At 43.0% G+C, this 11,526-nt stretch overlaps 1 protein-coding gene across 3 annotated transcripts in view; it reads left to right on the plus strand.

Annotated features, from left to right (window-relative positions):
- kcnd3 (potassium voltage-gated channel, Shal-related subfamily, member 3) overlaps nucleotides 1-11,525 on the plus strand; it is a 105,920-nt gene extending 94,395 nt beyond the window's left edge. The window contains exons 4-8 of one of the 3 annotated variants that reach the window (XM_037105482.1): nucleotides 2,410-2,511; nucleotides 6,815-6,847; nucleotides 6,955-7,047; nucleotides 8,090-8,376; nucleotides 10,038-10,170. In XM_037105482.1, the coding sequence (XP_036961377.1) occupies nucleotides 2,410-2,511; nucleotides 6,815-6,847; nucleotides 6,955-7,047; nucleotides 8,090-8,353 (492 nt within the window). In that variant the 3' untranslated portion in view covers nucleotides 8,354-8,376; nucleotides 10,038-10,170. Of the gene's footprint in view, nucleotides 1-2,409; nucleotides 2,512-6,814; nucleotides 6,848-6,954; nucleotides 7,048-8,089; nucleotides 8,377-10,037 lie in introns of all 3 variants that reach the window. The other 2 variants (XM_037105480.1, XM_037105481.1) reach the window with 2 other exon arrangements.
- The last annotated feature ends 1 nt before the right edge of the window (nucleotide 11,526 follows it).

The raw sequence follows: 11,526 nt of genomic DNA on the forward strand, positions 1-11,526 counted from the left end.
GTCCTCTGTGTGCGTAGGCGTTAATGACAGCCTCGTGTCAACGCCGTCCTTACACTCATGTGCGCTCTCAATGATGCTTCAGCGGCAATTCAGGCTCAATCTGTCGTGCTGCGACTCTCTGCCTGAAAGCACAGATGGGCCTTAGACATGAGTGCCCAAGCTCCCGAAGGCCCCGGGAATCTATCAGAGAACTGCAGAAGTAGATTCAATCTCGCAGGGCCCGTTCTCAACATCCGCCCCCATTGCCCCTGCACTGCCTGGCAACCAATGCCATAATCACAGGCTCCGGTTCGTGTGGTGACCCCAGAGAGACGGTCCCATTGGTTGAGCACAATGCCAGAACATAAAGAAGGGTTATCCCAAAGGCCCGTGGGAGTGCTGCGCCAGCACAAATGTTCATAGGTGTCAGAGTGTGAGGGCACAAAGTGAGCGAGGAAAAGTTGTCAAGGAGAGTGGAAAGGAGGGTTAAAGAGACAAACTGAGGGTGAAAAACAGACATTTGGGGCAAACTTTATTTATATACAAATATACACAAGTTTTTACCCCCAAAACGTAAATATAGCTGCTTGGTTAGAACACTATGATGCTCTACCTAACCCTCCAGCGTCAGTTAACATGTGATGACATATTATGACTCTTTGACTGACTGTTATAACACTGTGAAACAGTTGTGGTTTGGTGGCAAATGTCTGGAGCCACACTTCATTTCTCTTCTGCTTCACTGGATCTGACCAGACTTGGCAATATACTTTTCCTGGGTGAGACCAAAGTACAATTTTCCTGCCTGAGCTGGATGATAAAGTTTATCCTATTCTATTCTCATCAATGTTAATGAGGTCTTAATGTAAAGATTTTATTGAGAGCTTTGTTTTTGGCTCTCCTTTAAAGTCGGTCTCAGGTTCTCATCCCTCAAGATAAAGATGGCAGAGAGCAGGAGAAGGTGAACTGTTTGAATTGAGCCGTGGGTTTGTCGTATAGATTCTGCAGTATAGATATGTCTCTGTGCACGTGTCTGTTGACATTCACCGCTGTTTATCTCCCCTGCCTCTCTTTGGATTACTAAATCACAGCAGGAGCTACCTTCGGGTCAGCAAACATTACCATGTTTTAAATGAAACTCAAGTGAGGGGATGAGCTGGAATTACCATACATTACCATACACTTACTGAGAGAGGTATATCTGCTGCTATGCTTTTGAAGGGCTCACATGTATATGTATGGAAATTCTACCATGTAGATGAGGCGTGCGTGCACGGGCACACGCGGAGATACACAAACACACATCCACACACTCAATTAACCCCCCAGCGGTGTATGGGGCCCCCTGCTAAACGAGCTCTCTGTGTGCTCGTCATTAACACAGCTCCCATTATCCTTCCACCGATTTCCCTTCAATGAATCCGTCATTGTATTTTAGAATTCAGAAAGCGAAGCAACAGACACACACACACACACACACACACACAATTTGCAGCTGCACGGAGCGTGACACCCAGCTCTTGACTTTGACGGGAAAATGGCGGGCCTCTGAGAAGTGAGTGACTCAGATTACACTATCCTGTAAAGGCAGTTGTTCTAGTAACTGAGAGAATTACTGAGACCCACTTTTTTTTTTTACTTTTTTACGCAGCCTGTGTTCACTTAACCGGTGCACACTCGGAGGTGTTCTTTTCACACACGTTCACCAGATACAGTGCATATCAAATTGAGCAAAACAGCAGGACGTTGGAATAAAATCCTTCCACTGTGTCAGAGCCGCTGATGTATAAAGACTTCACTCCAAGTGCCATAGTGGATCTGTTCCTCCTCGTACTCCTCCTCTTACTCTTGTTCTTCTCTGCCTCACAGGAGAGGTCTGACAGCGTGAGAGAAAGAGGGGGGAAGAAAGAGAGCGGGCCGAGCGACTGTGCTGTACGGGTCTGATGAATAAAGATGCATTTAAGCCGACACTAACGATGTAGAGCATTATGTGCCCGGACACTTCCTTGATTTATTTTGCAAAACAAAACCGCGGACGTGGCAGCACAGCAACAGCCCAAATAAATTGAATTCAGCGATTTAAATACAGAACGACACTTAGCTGCTTAATTCATAGAGGGATTTACCTGCTCTGCTCCGAGCTGCCTCCCTAACTGATTTTCGTCTTCTCAAGGAATGTGTTACCGTGTAGTCAGCATAAATCATGCATAAGTATCGCAGGAGATCAGAGCAAATTCATCACAGGAGATCAGAGTGAATGCTTTAGCAGCACGTGTTTGATTTGATCTATAAGATCTCAACTAAAGTATTGAGATGTAGCTCAAAATCGGCGGGATGTGTCAGGATGATACCCAGTCATTCTGACGTACGATGTTGTAAAAGCAATAACTAACAGGTGTCTTCTGCTGTATGGTCTCTTGCTCTTTGCAGAAAGCCCGCCTGGCCAGGATACGAATATCCAAGACAGGAAGCTCCAACGCCTTCCTCCACAGCAAGCGCAACGGCCTGTTCAACGAAGCTCTGGAATTCACGGTAAGACCAACCTCCGAGCCACAGACGATGCTTCACCTACATCTCATCATCATTTTTCTCTCATTACCACCCAATCACATATGACATATGACGAGCCTGACCTCTACGTCTTCTTGGAAAAAACACTTCTGAGGATCTCAGTAGTGAAGTCATTGGATGCAGACCCCGTCTCTCCCTTAATTATCAGTTCTTAGAATGCACCCGGCCTCCCATCGGAGCAGCTAGCTGTGATCTCATTCGATAAGCGGCACTTCTGATGCGAGCATCTCTGAGCCCAGCTGCCCAGCTGAGGAACAGGCTTCAGGCGATGCAGCAGGAAATGTAAACACAACTCAAGGATGTTCCCTGCCTCACCAAAATGTTGCGGTTCACAAGCACTATGGTGGCCCGGGGCTGACACAGCACAAAACAAAAACAAGTGCTTCTTCCTCCCTCGGCCACTCTCTCTTTATGTCTCTCTATAGCTCTCTCTCTCTCTCTCTCTCTCTCTCTCTCTCTCTCTCTCTCTCTCTCTCTCTTTCTCTCTCTCTTCAATATCAATTGTTGAGGACAGAATCTGAACAGCACCAGTGCTTAAACTCAAGCTGAATAATGCATGGAATTCATATTGATATTGCCTTAAGGGACACAATACTGCAAGGCTGCATTGTAGTTTTTCTGGATATGTGGTTATGTATGTAGTTTTAATATATCGGGTTATGTTTCAATTTATCTTGCTTGCAAGTAAAGGGTCACGTCTGAAGCTTGCCTGTGCGGTACATACTGGATTATTAAGTTGCGTTATTGAATGTTGTTCAATATTTCAGAGTATTTCTTAACATAACAGTGTTAGGGGAAACTAAGTTATAAAGTTTGCATAAGTTATATACGAGACACACATTTTCTTTGTTTTATGTATCATAATCAGAGAAAAGATGCATTTATTTATTGTTTATAGAACTTTATTCAAGATTTAAGTCACTGTAGACTGCACACTGCTTCACTGCCACTCTTATAGGTTATGTAGTGTTATATTGTTCATTTCATATGAGGGAACACTGGAGGGCAGTGCATGCACCTTTTCAGTGTGCTGCTCAAAAATATGGTGAGCGGCATAACAAAGTGTTCATCATGAAAATCGCATCGAGAGATTTTTTTCATTTTTTCCATAGTGTGCAGCTACAGCCTAAAAAAAGGACTGCAACAGAAATATAATATGTCCATTCATAGATAAGATTATAAAACAGACATTCTGTTTTTATCATTGTTTGTGTCAGTTCAACAGTATCATGAGACATGAGACAAATGCACGCTCTGAAAAATGTTAATCATTGTCCAATTCATGTTTAATTTCTAAATCAGCTGTTTACTAACAACATGCAGTGCACCATGCAGAGCGACAGCGTGCTTTGTCGCTCAGCAGATCAAGCTGTTTCCAGCCTCTACAGTATGGTGGCCACCTGGGTGGTGAGCCATAGCCGCCTCCAGGCAGACTGCTGATATGGGCTTTCAGTGGCATGTATAGAGGGAGACAGAAATAACTCAGCCTAAACACCTGTGTTTTACTGCCGCGTTAGGTACAGATACGCCGCATGAGCACAGGTGAGCGGATCCTGGCTAAGACAACCCGAGTCACCGGAGCAGGAATGTTCCCTCTCAGCAAAGAAGCCTCTGCTTACAGCACCAGCCACCCGCTTAACAAACAGAAAATTGCTACTACAAATCTTCCGAACATGGCATTTTACTTGCCTTTCGGCGGTGCTGTGGAGCATGCAGGATCAGGGCAGTATTTTTGGCTTTGTTTTTTATAAACACAGCTCAACTCTAGTTTCTGCTGGGAGGGACTGATGCAACCCATTGAAAGTCTGTATATGTGAGGCACTGCGTTACTTCTGACAAGAACAATGATGGTATTCTGCAACGCACTGAACAGACATCTTCCCAGGCAACTCCCAAGCAGAAGCTATTATGTCCAATATTTATTTGAATTTAACCTTTATTCAACCAGGAAAGTCCCACTGAGATTTAAAACCTCTTTTTCAAGGGCTCTTATAGTAAGAGTAATAATAGTATATAATAGTATATTAATAGTAGTAGTAGTAGTAGTAGTAGTAATAAGAAGAAGAAGAAGAAGAATAAGAATAAGAAGAATAAGAATAATAATAGTATAATAAGAGTAATGAAGTATTCTGTGGGCAATGCTTCATATTAAAGCCCTCTTTAAATCAATTGCTTTCATTCATAAATTCATTATATTTGTATAACCTAAAATCATATTGACATTACCTCAGTGGGCTTAACAATCTGTACAATGGACGACATCCTCTGTCCTCCATTTGTTTTCAAATCTATTAAGATAAGTGTTAGATAGCTCTATGTTATAACAGTAATAGCTGTTATAGAGTATCAGTAATCCATTCCCCCTGCTCGTGCCATAATTAGTGCTATTAGTCTATATTGTATTATGCATTTATTAGTGGTTGGCTGTGCATTTTTGCCTGCTACCAGATCTAATGTGACAACCATGCTTTGTCAGGGTTTAATAGATCCTTTTTGGGGTGGTTACTAACATTTAACTGTCACTAAATGCCTAATGAAATGTGACATATTCAGTAAGATGACTTTGTTTGTCTTGCTGTTAGTGATGGAGTAATGGAACACGTATCACGGGATTATGAAGTGAGTAGGGGTTTAATAATTCAACGATATAAAGAAAGTTGGACAAAAGGCAAAACTGCCTGTAAGATCTGTAGAGCAGCGTTTCAGTACGGTGGTAGCACAACAAATCGCTTAGCTGGTGAGACGGCACAACTTAGCCTCAGCTCAACAAGGTCTAAAGTACTCACGGCATCGATAGCCCAGTTTTATTGCCTGCGACCTGTCTGCTTTTTAATGTAGTACTATCATTAGCTGTGTTCTGTGACTGCTGGTGGTACTGCACACCATTAACTGTCATTGTCTACTGAAAGTATGTAGTGAATTGAACCATACTGCACACTGTTTACTGTCTACTGACAGTTGCTATTCAGTGTGCATTGATAAGCTAATCCAACTTTTGAGTTTGTCATCAGTACTAATTGATAACAATCTTAATGATAACAACCTTAACATTAATACATAATATAACTGGGAAGCAGATGGTACATGGATATCCAGACAACAGGGTAGTTGTTCCTCAAATCCAGGATGAGACAACAGGTGTGTTTTTTTTTTCTTACACTGAGGTATAAGCAGATTAAGATGAAAGGTACACGAGTGAGAAAAAAATATATAGAAATCTCTGGTCTTTGATGAAATATCTATGTGGAGGTAGGCAGTGCCACTTCATAGAATTGTCAGATTTTAATTCATAACAGAAAACGAATGCTGGATCTTACCAAATCGTACTATGATAAACAGTATTTTAATCATATTGTTGCCGTTGTATCTAGATATGTACTGAGTCATCTTAGAAGGGAGAGATGCACAGAGTTACACTTACAGAGTCACCCTCCCAACCCTGCTTATAAATGTCTTAAAATGTATCACCAAACATGTTTATTACACTATAATTGTATGGTCTTATTAATGTTTATAAGCATCTTGTAAGGACTTATATGGGTTCTTTAACTGTTCAGTTAGAATTAATTAATAGGAAATCTGTTTTAAATATTACCTGAGAAACAGAGTTGGCAGATTTCACAATATTGAAATCTTTATTTATAATGGTGAATGTTGGAATATGATCTTTCTGCACAGTGTTTCCTGACTCATTAAACACGACAAACACATACATGCAAAAATATAATATATGATATAATATAATTTAATAGGATCCACAAGGCTCTCCAACTGTGCACATTTATTCTGACTCACCTCACCACTGCCCAGAAAACGAGCCTCACGTCCAAACCACCACAGACTCTAAAAAAACAGCGCCCACTCGTTTCACGCACAGATACGCACACAGGAATAAACACAAACAGGCCACAGCATAAAAAATAAGGAATATGGAAAACAAGTCATTAAGGAGTTGCCTGTAGCCAGCCTTCGCAATAACAGAGATGGAGGCAAAATGTCACGATGGAATTTTTTCTTATAGGAATCGTATATACTGTATATCCATTAGGACTGAGGTGTGCTAGAAGTCTCCCTTCCGGCACAGATCAATGCACCGGCTCCACTGATGTTAACAGAACTGCCTCTCAGGGTCAGAATAGCAATGTTCCCTCTGACTGACGGGCACGACTGCGGTCCTGATGGGTGTCTGTTGTCGGCGCTGACCTGTGAACACTAGTAAAACTCTGCCTGTCTGTTCTCCTTTTGTCTCCTTCTCCAACTGAAGCAACTTCCATACAAGATGAACCTTTCAGATCAGGTACTGAGACAGCAGCCGGCCGCGCATCTCCCACATCTGATCAGTGTCTTCCCGGAAGAAAATGTGGCATAGCACTCACTGTGTGCGTCTGTGTGTTTTTTTCACAGAGTTCAACTGAGGAGGAGCAGCGGTTAAGCAAGTCTACGTCGCTGTTAGAGAGCCAGCACCACCACCTGCTGCACTGTCTGGAGAAAACCACTGTGAGTGCACACACATGCACACGTTTGACGTTAATCACATGGCACTAATGTCTCGCTTAACGATCAATCGAAACAATTTACAATTCGTTTTTGTTTTTGTTGTGCAGAATTTAAACTGTGAATTTTAGCATCAGTATAAATCCTAATCTGTGCAGTCATCCATACATCTCTCTCTAGCTGCAGGGGTAAACGACAGACAGATTGACGGACAGACATAATGTGTTTAGATCTGCAGCATTTGTGTCTGCTTGTGAAGCCCGCTGTGGCGTGATGTCCGCTACATCGCATTTCCCTCCTGATACTGCCTCTATATGATCCAGACGCGCTGTCTGTTTCAGCCGGGCGAATGAGAGAATCCGGCACGCCCCGCTGCACGCACCCCGAGCTCTCATCCTTGACCTTGTGCATTTGTGAAAGAATGAACCGCATTAATGTAAAGTGAAACCTGAAATAACTGATTTTTGGACACCTAAGGGCTTTTGAAACGAGCCGTAAACACAGCGCCGGCATATTATTAGCTTTAAAATTGACGTGGAGGAAAATGTGAGTAAACAGCGTCCTGCTTACACATGCAGCAGAGTGAGCGGTATTAATTCTCTGTTTTTATCTCCACGAACTCCTGAGGGGTAAATGTGTGTATCTTAATCTTTATGCTCGCCAGCTAGCTGTTAACTTTGTCAGACTGCTTTTTGGTGCTGTGGCAGGTAAGGTACAGTGGGTTTTTTGACTGCTTTTTAACATTCGTGAGTATGAAACCTCTGGATATCTTTGACAGGGGGACCACAGTGTTTTAACATTTTGTTGGTGTATTTGTGGCACCAACACCAATTATTTTTTTTAGGAAAAACAGCCTAGTGCCTGAACCTAACCGGAGCACGGCATTGCACAGCATAAAATAGAAAACCGGAGTTGCAGGTTATTGAGCCTATGAAGCAGAAACTGACAGGCTGCATCAAACTGTCATCAATATAAACGTTTCAACGTGTCGCATCTTTTTTATAAGACTCCCTCTCTGCCGGTCTCGTTCTCTTCGCCTTTGTAGAACCACGAGTTCGTGGACGAGCAGTACTACCAGCAGAGCTACCTGGAGGCGGGGCTGCAGAGTTACCCGTCTCGAAGCCCCTCCCTCTCCAGCCAAGACGGCGTGACGGGCACGTGCTGCACCCGCCGAAGCAAGAAGCACCACACCCCTTTACCTAATGCCAGTGCCCCAGCACACATGCAGCCTTTGACACACACGCACGCACACCAACAAGGCTTGCAGGAGCTCAGCACCATCCACATCCAGCCCCTCAGCACCAGGTGAGCTCAGGATATCCAAAATCAACGGTAAAGAAAAACTCTAATATCCTTCAGCTCGTGTGCTATGATGTTATCGCTCCGTCACGTGTGTCCACTCGTCCACTCATCAACTTTACTTTCTTTTGGTAAATTATGTTTTTTGCTCGTGGCTGTGGCTTTCATCCGTGCTGGTAGTGCAAAATCTTAGCCAGTTACTTCTAACCAGACTGTTGGAGCCGTTGGCCCCAGTAATGATACACAAAGATTGTAACATTAGCCTAATTAGCCATCATATAACTAATGGCAGCTGACAACGAGGTGCTAATTTACTGACAGAATGTCCCCACAACACTACCAGTATCAGGTCCCTCTTGCAAAGTCTTTTTTTTTTACAATGACTGATTCTGCAAATATGTTTTGCAATTAACTGATAAGTAGTTTCATCTATAGTATTTCAAAAAAAACAAAGAGACACAGCTGATTTCCCACAGCTCCGACACTTGTATGAGAGGTGCAACATGGAAGAATTGGAACTGACAAATTCATACTCATAACAACTAAGGGGCTGCAGATCAACAAGGTAACTGCTAACTCTGGCTGCCATTAGTAAGTTAGCTTAGTTAGCTGTGAAGCTTTTTTTTTTTTTTTTGACCAGGCTGAGGCTAGCTGGTTAGCATGCTACAGACATGATAATGTCAAGACTGCCATTTCTTCACATTCTGATGACACTGACATTGTTTCAGCTAAAATTCTTTCATATCGTCCCTTAAAAGAAACATGATTTAACTTTCTTTCAGCATCATTTTGTTGGTACAGTGTCTTGTAATAAGATGAATGGTTTCTCTGTCTCGGCCACTCTGCCCACCCTAACCCAGTGGGGGGCACCAAATGCTACCAAATGCCAATTTCTACATAATGTTGCTACATTAAATTGCCTTGATTTGACATTCAGTAACAGTTGAGAAGATACATCTGCTGGATGTTGACACAGTGGTTTTTCAAAATAGTTGCCCATTGTGTTTTTTTGTTGTTGTTGTTTTTTTTGTTGCCTATTAACTATATTGATTGATTAAATCATCGAACAATCAACAATGAATAATTGCAGTTCTATTTCAAACCACTGGCTGCTTATGCCCAGAGAAGACGGAATGACATGAGCTTCCAAGCAGAGTTGTTTTCATGCAGAGGTTGAATTGAAAATGCTCTGACCTTTCAGCTCCGGGTCAGTCCACCAACTCAGATACTTGGGGGTGTTTAGCTTACTTGGCACTCACCTTTTTCTTGTTGAATTTGGCACTATTCAGTTTCTAACCAAAAACAACAAACTGCAGTGTCATAAGCCGCTGTGTAGAGCTGAGTTAAATCAGAGTTAGGTGTCGATTGTCAGTGGGTGTGATGCTACAGCCAACACTTTGACAGTAACATCGATTTTCCCGAAGCTCCATAAAACAACAACATTCATGATAAAGGTGTATTTCAGGGTTGTTTGTTCAGTTTGAGGGTTTGTTAGGGGCACGTTTCTCCTTTGGGAAACGACAAAAGCAACCTTGACCTTGAACAGCAGTTGTCAGACAAAATCATTCGCTTCTCCTCAACCAGAACTGGTCTGGGACATGAAGTAACCTGTCCTTCCAAATGTTTTTCTACAAGACAAACTCTTCTAATCCTTAAATTTCTTCTTCTTCTTCTTTTTTTTTTTTTTCTCATAGCCGCTCCAGTCTGAACATGCGTGTAGATGAGCCAGCACCCCTGAACTGCCAGAGCAGCCAGATCACCACAGCAATCATCAGCATTCCCACGCCGCCAGTGACGACCCCAGAGGGCGACGCTCATCTGCCCGCGGGCCCCACCCACCAGAACGTTGTGAAGGTGTCCGCACTGTGAAGACTAGAGTGCAGGCGCGTCACACAGAAAGACAGATAAAAGACTCATCGAGACAGACTGAGGGACAGAGGAGGACGGAGGAGGACTGGTGAGGACCGACGGAGGAGGAGGCGTTCAAGAGTACTGGTCTGGTCATGGTGAAGCCTGCCCTCTGCTGGTCATGTACTGTAACGACATGGACTCCCTTTACAGACGGAGGATGGCTTTTAGATACAGTATATTCATGTTAGTGGTTTGGTATGCGTGTGTGCCAGCGAGCGAGAGTGTGTGTGGGTGAAAGAGTGAGGAATTACGTGTAGGGAGTTTTTAGATGAGTTCCCAGAGTCATGTGTCACTGTGCACAAAGCACCTTTTTATGATTTCCACTTCAGTTTGACTCTTTTTTCGCAGGAGATAAAAGGGAATAGGAAGGAAACACAAAGGGAAAGAAACTTTTTTTTTTCCACCGATTTAACCCCTTCCCTTTTGTTTTGTGTTATTTCGGTCCTCTCACCTGTTGACACAGATAAATACGCCACCGTTGCTTTTCAGGTCCAACGATATTCCGCTCGAGTGATAAAAAAAACGAAATATGGTCGGTGTGTCTGTCGACGGCGTTACCAGTGAGTTTCATATTTGTGGATGAATGTATGTGACTTTTTTGCTAGATAGAGGAGTTGTGGTGTTTTTGGATAGGAGGTATGTGCCTGTGTGTGTATGTCTGTGTGCGTGTGTGTGTGTGGGAACGTGTTCGTCTCAGTCGGTTGAAAACTTGTGTTTCAATTCTTCTGGAAGTCTCTATGGCTCAGTATATGGTATATTTGATTAGCTGCCACTCTGAAGGGTTCACCGCACACGTTTCTGTCCGAAATTCTCAGCTGCAAGCCTTTTTACACAATATGTGCCTGTTTTTCGGAAGAGTAAAAAGACGTATTTCTTTGCTTTTTTTATGGTTTTCCGAATCCTTCTCTCCCTCCCTCGCCCTCCTCCTTCTTTTCTTTTGGCTGTTGCCGCCTGAACACACCTCAAACGACTCAATTCTCTGACAAAGAAACCAAAAAAAACAAAACAAAAAAAAAAAAGTACATTGTTGAATTCAAACCACCACAATTAAAAGCACAAGGCGTTTGGCTGAGAATTTCTGACACAAATCTGTCCTGAGCCCCGGTTCTTTGTGAATATTGTTAATAGAATATTTTGTAATATTTCACCATCGTTTGGCAGAAACCAGTGAAGCTGTCTTCTCGTTCTCTCTCTCTCTCTCTCTCTCTCTCTCTCTCTCCCCCTCGGTCTGTCTCTCTCTCTCTCTCTCTCTCTCTCTCTCTCTCTCTCTCT

This window comes from Acanthopagrus latus, chromosome 7 (assembly GCF_904848185.1).
Source record: "Acanthopagrus latus isolate v.2019 chromosome 7, fAcaLat1.1, whole genome shotgun sequence".
Taxonomy (NCBI): domain Eukaryota; kingdom Metazoa; phylum Chordata; class Actinopteri; order Spariformes; family Sparidae; genus Acanthopagrus; species Acanthopagrus latus.